We start from the raw sequence: 14,849 nt of genomic DNA on the forward strand, positions 1-14,849 counted from the left end.
TCAACAGTGGGACTATATACTTTATATAATGGGAGCAGGAACTGCCATTTTACATAATTTGGGCCTTAAAGTAGACCTTTAGCCCATAGACGACTGACATTGCTATAGCAAACAAAACAATGAATACCAACCACTAGGGGTGTAACGGTTCACAAAATTCACGGTTCGGTTCGATACGATACACTGGTGTCACGGTTCGGTTCGGTACGTTTTAGATACAGCAAAAAGAAAAAATTGGCAGATAAATTTCCTTGATTTTTTTTAAATGTTTTATTTATTAAAACTAACAAAGTATGCTTTTTTTTACATTGAACAATGATGGAGCTATACTTTACCCATCTTCTATGGTGTTTTCTTAGCAGCATACTGTATAAAACAAAAACAGCTCCTTATAAAAAAATGAAAATGTTATATTGTAGTAGTTATGAACAAATACAAAGAAAATAATTTTGTTTTTATATGTTAACTCTATAACTCTTTACATGGAGTGTGTTTTTACTTAATTGTTAAGTTTTTTTTCAGAAAGATGAGAGTGTCCACATTTTCTGTGGACAGCACAGATCTGCTTGATGTGACAATGTCCCCAGCAGTGGAAAACACCCTCTCACTAGGGACAGAGGTTCCAGGCACAGCCAAGTAACGTCGTGCCAACATGGCAAAATGAGGGTATAAGTGCTCATGGGTTTTCCACCATTTCAGTGGATCTGCATCCAGGGGAATAGAGTCCACTGCCGCGAACAATTTCATCTCCTCTTCTGCCATTTTGGCCACAGATTTGGGGCTTGGCTCATGATGATGGGTCATGAACAGTCCTCCAAAAAGTTCAGTCATGGCTGATTTCTTTTCTCGTGGAGGTGATGTTGAGGGCTCCAAGTCCTCTGTCTTTGTCTCCATGGAGGTTGCTGGCTCTGTGGTGCCTGTAGCTTGCTCCTTGAGAAATATAAACAACAATAATCTTAGAGACATGCATCATATAATCCATAGCATGGGATTAACTAAAAAAGGTTATTATAAATCACACACACAATTACCACTGTTATACACAGGGACATGGGATAGAACAATACAGAACAGATTATAATGAACACAACATCTGTATATATTCAGTGTCAAAGTAAGGATATGCAAAATATAAATAGTACCAGTAGTTCAATAATACTCACAATCTCTGTGGTTAGAATTTCACAGATTCTCAGGCGAGTGGTAGCATCCAAGTGTTGCAGTGACTTAAAACGTGGATCCAAAGCTGTGGTCTTGTGTAGGTAATCTTGAAGATCAGGTGCTGTGTATCGCTGCTGCAGGTCATTTTTGATGGCTGTTTTGACATCCTTCACTGCTGGGCTGTCATCATCAGACAGTACCATGGATTTCAGGATCATCATTTTCATAGGAGGGACCATGGACGCAGATGGAGAGGACTCGGTGCACATAAGGGTTGTCACAGTTTTCAAGGGTTTCAAAACTGTGATGACATTCTCAGCCAGTCTCATGTCGTTTTCAGACAAAGTAATAATGTCTTTAACATTTTTCTTCACAGTTTTGTCTGTCATTGCAGAATACACTGCAGCCTGCTGTTCAATATATCTTTCTATCATATCATAGCTTGAATTCCATCTAGTTGGCATATCTTGAATGAGTTTGTGAACAGGAAGCTGCAGCAACTCCTGTTTTGTCTTCAACACATGGGCCGCTGTTGTGCTTCTGTGAAAAAATGTCACAATCTTTCTGATCTTTGCTAGGAGGCGAGAAATCTGCTGCACTGCCATTGCTTTCTGCGATGCTAGATTAATGACATGGGCAAAGCACCCTATTTGTGGACCAAGTCCAGCAGCTCCAACAACAGCATTAACTATATTCCTGGCATTGTCAGTAGTTACAGGAATAGTTACATTAGCTCTCTCCAACTTCCACACTTCTACTGCTTCTGTCATCCCTTTGGCCAAATCCTCACTTGTGTGACTCTCAAGGGGGCGTGTCTGAAGAACGTGGCTGTTCAGCTCCCATTCATCGGTAATGTAATGTGCCGTTACAGTCAGGTAGCTTTGTGTAGCCCTTGACGTCCAGCTGTCTGTTGTCAGTGCAACCGCTGTTGCTTTGGCCAATTGGTTCTCTATTTGGGCTTTTGTTTTTTGGTACAAAGCAGGAATTACGGTCTGGCTGAAATGGGCTCGTGAAGGAATATTGTAACGGGGCTCAATTACTTTAAGCATGTTCTTAAAACCTGCGTTTTCCACTACAGAGTAAGGTCTCATATCCGCGGCTATAAATGTACCAATCGCCGCGGTGATGTCTTTTGCCCTGTTTGAATCGGTTGGAAATGTCTGTCTAAATGCTGCGGGGAGAGTTTGTGGTGTGTATGTTTCTGCTTTTTTTCGTCTTGTTCCAGATACTGACACACTGGGGTGATGTCGGCGTAAATGAGTTGACATGTTTGAAGTATTCCCGCTGCTGTACCCTATTGTCATGTAGCAAATGCGACATACCGTTGTTTTTTTATCCACCACTCTCTTGTCATCACCATCATAGCTTACAGGGAATCCAAAGTGCACCCAAACACCAGACCTGTTGGTTATTGGAGGATCTTCTATTTCTGGTCTCTTAAACACATTAGCCATTTTGCAACGAGCATTCAGCGCGTACTGAGTGAGCGAGCGCCTGACTGAGTAGCCTAACATTAACATATTTAGTGTTTTTCTTCTTCTTCGGGGGTGTCAGGGGCGTTGCCTGTTACGTCGTTTGGGTTATTGGGCTACCTTGTTGAACGCATAACATTATATTTCACACACTTTTTTATTTTCCAAATGTAATTAATTAGTCCAAGAACCGTTCGGTACATAATGCGTACCGCATACCGAACCGAAAGTCTCGTACCGAACGGTTCAATACGAATACGCGTATCGTTACACCCCTACCAACCACCAGTGATGACAAATTGCTTGGCACTGCCACTCTGTCTCTCCAAGGGAGTTGAAGTAGGTGATGCACCTGCTGTCAACATTGCAATGCTAAAACAGAAGTATTTGATGTTAAAGTAACCATAAGACACATATTATAATATTTTCTGCCAATTTTCCAGCTGTCATTGGCCTCCAGTGTATGAAAACATGTCTAAAACAACACATTGGAGAAATTCAACAGTTTAATACAATGCCAGCATTAACATACTCAAGATGTTAACATGACATTTTAGTCAGATATGTTAACTTTCATGGGTTTTGTGGTGTTTAAGACACATTTTTACATAAAATAGAAACATTTGGAAGTGGTGATTTCGCAGAAAATAACTAAGATTTTTATGTAAAGGCAAGAATTAAATGGAATCTACATGTGAAAAAAAAAATCCTTAAAGAGATTTGACTCACAAAAAAGCTCCAGTGATTGCCACCTTCCAGATAAACGCCAACCACCTCTGTTGCCCCTTCAAAAATGTTATTCTGTAATTCAAAGAAATAGAATTGAAAATTCATTCAAAGGTATAAAGATGCAGACCAAAAAGATGCAGGTCAGAGACAAAACATTGCATCATACCTTCAGAAAATAATGGCTCTTGGCCCTTTTTGAGCCATCAAGTATTTTTGTAAGGGCTTGGGAATTCACATGCACAACCCCTGGGCGATCCTCATTTAAGGTAGAGGAATAAAATATTGTTTTCCAATTTTACATTCTAACATTTAAATCAAGAAATGAATTGAGAATAGAGTAATAAAGAAATAAACGTTTCAAATCAAGCTTAACCGCACATTTTAAAAATTACAGTATTTCTTTGTATATCATTAACATATGCATTATACATACAGCTCTGCAAAAAATCAAGAGACCACTTAACATTGAGAAATCAATATATTCAATTCAAATTATTGCTGGTAAAATTACACTTACCTTGCTAAGAACATTACATATGGAATCCATGGAATCCATTTTTTTTTCTGTGGATCTCACTGCTTTTAATACTGTATAGACTACATAACAATTATATATATAATTAAAGCTGCGAGCAGTATTTAGCGGGGTTCAAGCATTTAAAGGCCTTTGAGCACACAAGCATCAAAAGACATTAAGTTTTATTTAGCAAGATTTTAAACACTGAAATAATAGATGGAAATGACCATGTATGACCATTTCCATAATTTACCATGCACTAGCATAGTTTACCATGATTTAACATGTTCTAGTGTGATTTACCATGATTTACCACATTGTAGTATGATTTACCCTGATTCTAGCATGATTCACCATAGTTTACCACGAGTTACCACATTCTAATATGATTTTACATTTACATTTAGTCATTGCTTCTGGTCATTCCTAGGATATCTAAGTCCACTAAAGGAGGGAGGGCATTTTCACATTTAGCTCCTAAACTCTGGAATAGTCTTCCGGATATTGTTCGAGGTTCAGACTCGCTGTCCCAGTTTAAAACTAGATTAAAGACGCATCTCTTTAGCCAAGCATTCACATTATAAATAAGTTTTATACTACAGTTAAATCGCACCAACAGCATTAATATTCTGAACAGCAGCTATGCTAATTATTTCCCATCTGCTTTTCTGTTGTCATCTCGGGACACTAGTCCCGAGGTAACTAGTTCATCAGCTCCAGTTTGTATCAGCCTCTCATGGAGACTTCAGATCCCCAACACCTGTGATGAGACGACTCGACGCCTGTGAAGAGACGACTCAACGCCAGCGTTGTTATGGCCTAAAATAATACATGATTGATTAACTTATCCTAACATTTTTCTTTGACATTCTCTTTCTAACATTTTTCGATGTACATTTATGAAATGCACTTTCTGTGAAGCTGCTTTGAAACAATGTGTATTGTGAAAAGCGCTATACAAATAAATTTGAATTGAATTGAATTGAATTTAGCAGACGCTTTTATCCAAAGCGACTTACAAATGAGAGCAAATGAGATTTACCATGATTATCCATATTGTAGTATGATTTACCATGATTCTAGCATGATTTACCATAGTTTACCATGATTTACCATTATGTCGTATGATTTACCATGATTTATCACATTGTAGTATGATTTACCATTGATCAAATTTGACAAAATGTGATTGTAAATATTATATTAGTGGTTTTATAATGTCTAAATATGAATTCTAGATTAATAATCAAGTAGTATGGCTAAATGACTTTATTACCCAGCAGGTGGCAGCAGAGAACCACTCATCAGCTCATTCAAGATTCAAGATTCAAGAGTTTTATTTGTCACATACACAGTTATATACACAATATACAACTGGCAGTGAAATGTAAACAGGTCCGCTCCATGGACAGTGCAAATAACAGTTACAAGAAATTAAAATAGAAATAGAATCAAATTAGAATAAAAAGTATTAACATAAGTAGAATTATAAATAAATCAAGTAAAAGATAAAAATAGGAAATAAGATAAAAATAAAAATATAAAAATTAAAATATAAAAATATAAAAAATAAAAATAAAAATAAAAAATAAAAAATATAAAAAAATAAGTGGATATGATAAGTGAGATAAACTGTAGACTTAGAAATAAGTGGTTAACATAAATATATATATATATGTATATATAAAGAAGTATAATGTGCAAGGTTTATTACAGGTTGTTACGCAGTAACAATAGGGACGTAAAGTGCAGTGCAATTGCAGTATGTGGATGTTAATGTTTAAACTGTATGTTTATGCGTGTGCGGGGTGAAGTGAAGTCACGTGACTGAGTTCAGGAGTCTGATGGCCTGGGGGAAGAAACTCCTCCTGAGTCTTTCAGTCTTTGCCATCAGGCTACGGAAGCGCTTACCAGATGGCAGCAGGGTGAAGTGAGAGTTTGCAGGGTGATTAATGTCTCTGATGATTTTAGTAGCTCTACCTCTGCAGCGTTTGGTGTAGATGTCCTGCAGAGACGGGAGAGCTGAGCCTGAGATGCGCTCGGATAAGCGCACCACTCTTTGCAGGGCTTTGCAGTCGTGACTGGTGCTGTTCCCGTACCACGCTGTGATGCACTGAGTCAGGACACTTTCTATCGCCCCTCGATAGAAAGTTTTCAGGATGGCTGGTGAAACCCTGAATTTCCTCAGCTGGCGCAGGTGGTACAGTCTTTGCCTGGCTTTTTTCACCTGTGTCTGGATGTGTGTAGTCCAGGTCAGATCCTCGGAGATGTTCACACCCAGGTATTTGAAGCTGCTCACTCTCTCTACCGGTGTCCCGCTGATCATGAGAGGGGAGTATGACCGATGCTGTCTCTTCCTGAAGTCCACAATCAGTTCTTTGGTCTTGTTAACATTCAGAGAGAGACAGTTGTCCTGGCACCATGATGTCAGTTGCTCCACTTCGTCCAAGTATGCCGTCTCATTGTTGTTGGAGATGAGACCCAGGACAACAGTATCATCAGCAAACTTGATGATCGAGGTGGAGCTGTGTGTGGACAAACAGTCATGGGTGTAGAGAGAGTAGAGCAGGGGACTCAGCACACAGCCCTGTGGAGCTCCAACACTCAGGGTGATGGAGGTGGAGGTGAACTGGCCTACTCTCACCGCCTGGGGTCTGCCAGTGAGGAAATCTTCAATCCAGAGGCAGAGAGAAGAATTCAGGCCTAGATCCAGGAGTTTGTGTGTTAGCTTAATGGGAACTATGGTGTTAAAGGCTGAGCTATAGTCAATAAATAGCAGCCTGACATAGTTCCCACTTTTGCTGTCGATGTGAGTGAGGCAGGAGTGAAGGACGTGAGAGATGGCATCTTCAGTCGATCTATTGGGACGATAGGCAAACTGAAGAGGGTCCAAAGTGTCAGGAATGGAGGAGCAAATGTTGTTTTTAATGAGTCTCTCAAAGACCTTCATGACTAAAGATGTGAGAGCCACTGGACGATAGTCATTTAGGCAAGAGGGTTTACTGATCTTAGGTACAGGGATGATGGAGGATCGTTTGAAGGAGGTGGGGACAACAGATGTAGCAAGGGACTCGTTAAATATGGATGTAAAGAGCCCTGCGAGCTGATCAGCACAGGACCGCAGAACACGACCTGAAATACCATCCGGCCCAGCAGCTTTCCTGACATCCACACGTTTGAGTGCCCTCCGAACCTCGTCCTCCGAGACAGAGATCACGTGACCGTTGCTGCTCTGAGGGACTCTCTCTGACGCGTCACTCGCCGGAGTCGCGCTGCCGCGATTACCATCAAAGCGAGCGTAGAAAGAGTTTAACTCGTTCACCAGCAACGGATCAGCTCTCACCTCTGCAGAGGATTTAGTTCCAAAAGCACAGATGGTCCTCAGTCCCTGCCACATCCGCCGGGAGTCGTTGAGTTGGAAATGAGATTCCACTCGGTCTTTATATCGGAGTTTTGCGGCTTTAACGGCGCGCCGGAGGGCGTAACATGAAGCTTTGTACTCCCTCATATCCCCCGTTTGGAGACCGGCATTGTACGCGATAGTGCGCGTGTTAACTGCAGTGCGGATTGAACTGTCCACCCACGGTTTCTGATTTGGGAAGGACGTTATAGTTATTGTTTGTATGGCTTGCTCTGTCAGTGTATTGACAAAGCAGAGCGCCACTTCTGTGAACTCGCTGACGTCTTCAGAACTCGCGCGGAACATCTCCCAGTCGACGTCATCAAGAGCTGCCTGTAGCGTGATCTCTGAATGGGATGACCAGCGTTTGACTTCCCTCCTCACCGGGGGCTCTTGAACGAGCCTTTGTTTATATTCCGGTGTGAGGAAAATGGCGGCATGGTCCGATTTGCCAAAAGCTGGCTGTGAACGAGCTTTGTAGGCGTTCTTAAACGGAGAGTAGCAATGATCCAGTGTGTTTGCTCCTCGTGTGGGACAGGAGACATGCTGGTGAAAGTTTGGCAATACTTTCTTTAGGTTAGCTTTGTTAAAATCACCCGCGACGATGAAAGCAGCGTCGGGGTGTTTGTTTATGAAGCCGCTGGTCACATCATGGAGGGCAGATAGAGCCAGCCCCGTGTCTGCCTGTGGTGGAATATAAACGGCAGTGGCGATGACCGAGGAAAACTCCCTCGGCAGGTAGAAAGGCCGGCACATGATAGTTAAATGTTCCAAGTGAGGCGAGCAGGATCGCGAAAGAATGGAGATGTTCCTAGGATCGCACCATTTCTTGTTTATCATGAAACACACTCCACCGCCTTTAGATTTCCCGGCCTCGGCTGTTCTGTCCATCCGAAAAACAGAGAAGTTCTCGGACGGCGTCACGGCTGTATCCGGGACCGCTGGCGTGAGCCATGTTTCGGACAGACAATAGATGTTGCAGTCTCTCATGTCCCGTTGAAAACTTATCCTGGCTCTAAGATCGTCCATCTTATTCTCCAAGGATTGGACATTTGCGAGCAAAATGCTCGGGAGAGGAGGACTGAATGCTCTTTTTCTCAGTCTGTTGCGGATCCCAGCGCGTTTCCCGCGGTGTTTTTTGAATCTTCGCCGTCGACTCGAGTGGCCATTGTTCAACTCGGCGTCCCGGCGAATCTCAGATGGAAGATTGGAGAAAGTGTCCTGAAACAGGTCAGTGTAGCGGTAACCAATTTCCAGAAGTGTTTTGCTGTCGTAACAGATCAAAGCAGATGATCCGTTGGAAAAAATAGAGAGTAAAAGAGAGTAGAATAATAAATAAAAGCAAAGTCTTAGCGGAGCGACCTGAACGGCGACCGAGCACGGCGGCGCCATCTTATAAGATTAGCACTCATTTTCATTTTAAATGTCTGTTTTTCAATTAATGGGCATATTTTCCAAGTGAATGCCTTAAAATGTGCCAACTCATATTCATATTTTGTTGCAGATATAGATATTTGAAATAAATGATAGATAACAAATTGCTTATTCCAGGTTTTCCCCTAAAAACATATTTTCAGGTGTTATTTTAATTGTAATATAATATTATTGTAAAATCATACATCAAATGAACAAATTAATTGGTAAACATTGCCAAAATATGATTTGTAGTGTTATTATGGTTTTATACAGTTTAAATATGATATATAATTATATTAGTGAGCATAATAAACCATTGAGTGGTCTTCTGCTGTATTCTGGTGGTTTTGTAATTTTAAGGAATATGTAATAGGCACATTTTCCATGTTAACTCATACAAAGATTAAAATCTTTTTGAAGATATATTTGAAATAAAATATTTTGACAAAATGTGATTGTAAATATTGTAATAGTGACTTTATAATGTCTAAATAGGAATTATAGAACATGATAAGTAAATAGTATGATAAAATGACTATTTAAGCCCAGCAGGTGGCAGCAGAGAATTTTCATTTTTTCATTTTTTCAAAATTTTCATTTTAAATGTCTGTTTTTCATTTAATGGGCACATTTTGCAAGTTAATGCCTTCAAATGTGCTAACTCACATGCACATTTTGTTGGAGATATAGATATTTGAAATAAATGATAGATAACAAATAGCTTATTCCAGGTTTTCCCCTTTAAAACATATTTTCAGGCAGTATTTTAATTGTAATATAATAATTATTGTAAAAACATACATCAATTGAACAAATTAATTGGTAAACATTGACAAAATGTAATTTGCAATGCTAATATAATGTTTGTTTAAAGTTTATATATATGCTTAGTGGACAGAATGAACCAATGAGTGGTCTTCTGCTGCCCTCTGGTGGCAATTTGAGGTAAAATGCCACAACCATTTTTTACTGTTATAGAGGCATCTAATGCCCGATGTCCATGAAATTGTGCATGCTTCTTTAGAGTCACATGCTGCATGTGCCCACCTATTTTCGTGAAGTTTTGAATTTTCATTCAGGATTAATAGGCTTTTGAGCATGTTTTGCCAAACTTCGTGCTTGAATTCCTAATAATAATAAAAATCAGCACAATTACAATTGGGTTTCAGCACTTGGTGCTTGAACCCCTAACTAGAAGGGGCATGTTACGTAGAAGAGAATACATATTCTGCATTAGTTCACCTTCTAAAACTACAAGATATATTAAAACCATTTCTCAGGACTCAAAAGCAGAAGGATTATGCATCAGTTTAATAGATCTTCAAGGGAATAGACAATACAAAGTGTAGTGACACATACTGAACACAAATGATGTGAAAATGTGCACTATTGTTTACATATATCTTTATGTAATGAACATTAATGTCTTAATGACATTATATAGATCAACTTTACTACTGTATTAACAGTAGTCATACTATAACTCTTGAGTTAGAGGTTAACAAGTAAACAATACATCTGAACATTGATGTATTTTTAAAATAGCAAACATTTTTTAACTTTACAAACATTTTTGTTGTCTGTAGAAATTGAAAAAGTAATAGTTTGAATTGTATTTTGTGTGTGTCATCAGGTTAAATGTAAAAAATAAATAAAAAGGTAATGGAATGTTGCAGTATAAATAAAAATAGTTTATAAACATGTAATGCAATGTATAGTGCGTTTTAGTGTCACTGCTTTGTGTGTGTTTTTTCTGATATTCTCATTTGTAGATATCTTTTGTGGTGACTGGGTAATTGTTGGCTCAGGTGTTTGTGGGTGTTGTTCAGGGACTTCTATTACTATTGAAGATAGTTCCTCATCACTGTAGTTCTGTTGTGGTGTAATTTGGTTTTGTGTTTGAATGTCTGTAATTTGGTGATTGTCGGTGAATGTGTGTGTGAGTGGACCGCATGACATGAAATACTCTTCGATGTCCTGGTTGTCCATGGTGTTCACTTGTTTTTCTTTACTTACAAAGTTTGTAAGAAGGGAATTTGTGATGGCCAGAGAGGTTTCTTGGTGGTTGTGTTCAATGGTTAGAAAACCATTACATCTAGTAATATAGCTGGTGCCTTTTCGCAGGATTTTACAAGTAACGCATCTGTGAAAGTTGTCCTTTGAGGACAAGGGATGTTGGGGGTATGGCATTTTGGGCACTGCTTTTTAATGGTGATTGCTGCACCTGTTATTTCTTTGGTTACTGTGTGTAGTGTGGGCTGAGTTGTCTCGGTGTTATCAGTAATTGTTACTGATATTTTTTTGTGTAGTGGTGTAATAGTGGACGTGCGTGTAGTGGTCAGTGAGGTTGTGTCATTAAATTTTCTAGTAGATAAATTTGTGAAGCAGTATGATCTGCCTACTTCCACAAGCTCAATTTGAGTGTCCCATAATGACAGTGTGATTGTTTTTCCGGTTTTGTCAGCAGGTCTTCAGCTGTTCTCGTGTACTATGACAGTAGTGCATGAAATGTCCATTGTGTGGACAGATGCTTCCAGGTTGGTGATCTGTAATGAATAAAATAATGTCATAATTGACATACAGTTTTATGTTCAATGATTACTAACATTTCAATGAATAAAGGGAAACATTAAAAAACATTAAAGTAACATTTGCATAAGCAAATTAATAGAGATGTTTATTTCATTTTTAATATTCATATTCTTTATAGTAATTATGTAGATAGTTTAGTAAGCTTGATGATTGATATTACCAATAGGTGTGCATGTATGGTATGGAAGTTGTTTTTGTTCTGTTGCAGATATTTGAAGAAAAAGGAAGTGATATTTAACACATAATAAAATTAAATATATAAACAGAATGATAGGTGGTGAGAATTGCAACTTTTGAATGTAAGCATATTAATGATTCTTGACATAAGGGATAAAACGTGTTTTAGATGATGGGTGTGTTTTGGGCTTTATGTGCAATAAACCAATCAAGAGTTTTATCTCATATGTTTTAAATGCAAGTTGTGTTTGTGTGCAAGCAGACCATCTATGGGATAAGCTGGATTTCATCATAGCCTATATTTGTGTAGACAATAATACTATTTTACATTGTAATCCTTTTAGTTGTAATATTGGAATGGTATGCGTGTTGCTGTGCGTGATTGTATGTAAAATAAGTAGTTAGCATGTGTGTTTTGGACCCGTTTATTTGTGGACATTACTAAGACGTTTTTTTAAATAAATTTAAATAAAAAAATTTACATATACAAATATTGCGTCATTGAGTTTTGATCAGGCGTTAGTTGATCAATGGTGAATTATTTTGACCTTCAAAATAGCCATTAGCCTGAACATAGGCATGCCTTGATAGGATTTTTGGCACGGATACTGACATTTTGGTTGGATTGGGTAATGATCAGATGAGACTGATCCAAATCTGATATTGTGCTTATACTATTATGTCATTGTTAAGTCCTACCAAAGGCATTAATACATTATTAAGCACCATTAAGTTTTGGTGCACTGTATTATAAGTGTTCAGAATATGATCAGTCTATTTTGAGGTAGAAATCAATATTTAAGTTGTTATATTCAAGTTCACGTAAATTCTTCCCTCCGCTGCAGCTGTCACGCTTGTTTCACACATATTCCATTTCCAGTGTGTCTGTACCCATGTTAATAGGTTAGAGTGTTTACAGTACATGCAGATGTGGTGTGTTGATCTGTTGCGGATGCGGTGTGTATACAGAAGTGGAGCGATCGTTTATGCATGGAGTCTATTTCTGCTGCGCTGCAACCGCTGAATTAAAGTGACAGTGTTTGTGGTCCAAATGAATAAAGATTGACATGAACATTTAGTAATATCACCATAAATGCATTTAAATTGAATTGAACTTTATTGTCCATCTGTTTGTCACAGAACAGAAATTTATCTTTGACACTGGTGACATATACAAATTCACACTACTACACAAAATCACATCACACATTTACAAAACAAATACAAAAAATACAATTAAACAATTTGACATTGTTTCAGAGTAAGAAATGTTATACTACTTTAAAAAACTGCGATTTAAAATAATCACTGCCATTGGGACAAACGATTTTTTATACACATTCCTTCTGGCCAGAGGAATTTTTAGTCTACGTCCGGATGGAAGCAATTCAAAGGTAGAATGAAGCGGATGAGTATGATCTTTAAAAATCGCAATTGCTGTTTTTTCCATAAAACAGTCAAACAAGTCCTGAAGAGGCTGTTGTTTGTGCACAGTAATCTTATTAGCTTGGTTAATTATTTGTGAAAGCTTTCTCTTGTATTTTAATGTTAAATTACCGTACCATGTAACAATATTATATGTAAGAATACTCTCAATCATTGATCGATATAGCATGGATAAGGTGTGCGTGCTAACGTTAAAACTTCTCCGTTTTCTAAGAAGACTCAGACGTTGTCTTGCCTTTTTATGGATGTAATCTACGTTACTTTCAAAGTTAAGTTTCTCATCAATAATAGTACCTAAGTATTTAAAATTCGAGACCTGCTCTACAGTTTTTCCTTTTATGACAACTGGTTTATATACAGAGGCGGTATCTACTTTTGACTGATTTCTCAGACATAACTCTTTTGTCTTCTCAATATTAAGATGTAAGAAACTATTTTCAAACCAACCGATAATACTATCAACGAACTCAAAGTATGGAGATTAAATCATTTAATTAGACCAGTCTTCTTTTTACTGGGGAAAAGCATGGAAAACTACAATTTACTTCAACAAAGACATAATGAATGACATTGTCTGTTTTGTGGAGGTGGAAAAACAAGTTCTTTGTGACATGCATTATTTATTGGTTTAAGATACAAGAATTTAAAGTGTGGGATGTTAACATAAGTATATGTTTAAATGTTTTGTCACTTGCTTGAGCAACTTCTAATATCTATAATAGGAATTCCCTATTTAAATTTTTCACAAATTCCCATAATTGATTGTAGTTTAAATACATTTTTTAATCTGAATGAATCGTTAGCCTTAATACTGCAATATGCGTCTGCTGCAGTGACGGCATATGGCCAACAGCATGACAGGGTCTACAAATGCTGCTCAAAATGCTTTGTTTCTCACCTAATGGAAGTGAATGGTTTTTAATCTGGCTAGTTTTAATAGCTAGTAGGATTGTAAAATGTTTCAACGTGATTGATCATTAAATTTAAATAATTATTTAGTAATCAAATATAACGACTTATACAAAGTGTCACCAACGCTGCCTTAGATGTGTGTTAGAATGCGTGTTGTTGATGTGCTCTTCCTGGAACAATGCAGTAAAAATGGCAACTAAGTCCAATGAATACACAATGATTTAATAAAATAGTGTTCTCGTGTTATGTAATTTATGACAGTATGTGTCTTGTGCTTGATGGTTTGAAATGATGTGCTATTAATAAAATCATATGAGCATAGCTATTTTCAGTGTGTTTGACTTCATGTTTATTTTTTTCCCATTTATGTAATATGACAGGTCACAAATTAATATTAGTATGCTGTTTGAGCTGCACGTGGTGAATGAATAGGCTACCGTTAAACTGGAGCATTTTGTTAGCGTGTTATTTAACTCAAAGAAACGCATTCTATATGAGATTAATCAGAAATATACAAAATAAAAATGATAATATTATAGATTATGTAGAAAATTACAGCTTTGGGGGGCGGGGGGTTTCCCGAAAAATCCCGAAACTACTAGTGTCGCGGAGCTGGAGTGTTACGGATACGTGGTGTTGCCATAGACAATAAATTAATTAATTTGGTAAATAAATATAAACAACATTTATTTATACATCACATAACTATTTACAACACAAACGAGGTTGGCTTTGCTTAAGTTGTTTCTCCGGATTTTGTTGCTTTTAAGAAAAAAAACCCTAATTTTTGCCTGTTTAGGTTCGTCACCTTCTCCATTCCTCTTCAACATTTTTACCACTAAAGTTACTACTCGCAAATCCGTGTTTTATTTTTGGGGGGAATATATTTCAGGGCTCAATGCTAAGGATTTTTTTCAGGGGTTCAAATTTTTACTTGGTCCGCCAGAATTTTGACTCGCCCCACCACAAAAAAACTGCTAGATAAAATAAAATAGGCCTAGTATTGTTTTTGAGCCATGTAACCTTA

At 37.8% G+C, this 14,849-nt stretch overlaps 1 protein-coding gene across 1 annotated transcript; it reads right to left on the reverse strand.

Moving 5' to 3' along the window:
* Nucleotides 1-495: 495 nt before the first annotated feature.
* LOC307117297 (E3 SUMO-protein ligase ZBED1-like) lies at nucleotides 496-2,615 on the reverse strand (the record flags this gene model as incomplete). The annotated part of the gene is made up of 2 exons (XM_079802083.1): nucleotides 496-930; nucleotides 1,164-2,615. 2 exons carry the CDS (start codon nucleotides 2,613-2,615, stop codon nucleotides 496-498), a joined length of 1,887 nt encoding a protein of 628 aa, XP_079658209.1.
* Between the last annotated feature and the right edge of the window lie 12,234 nt (nucleotides 2,616-14,849).

This window comes from Gobio gobio, assembly GCF_949357685.1.
Source record: "Gobio gobio genome assembly, chromosome: 21".
NCBI lineage: Eukaryota > Metazoa > Chordata > Actinopteri > Cypriniformes > Gobionidae > Gobio > Gobio gobio.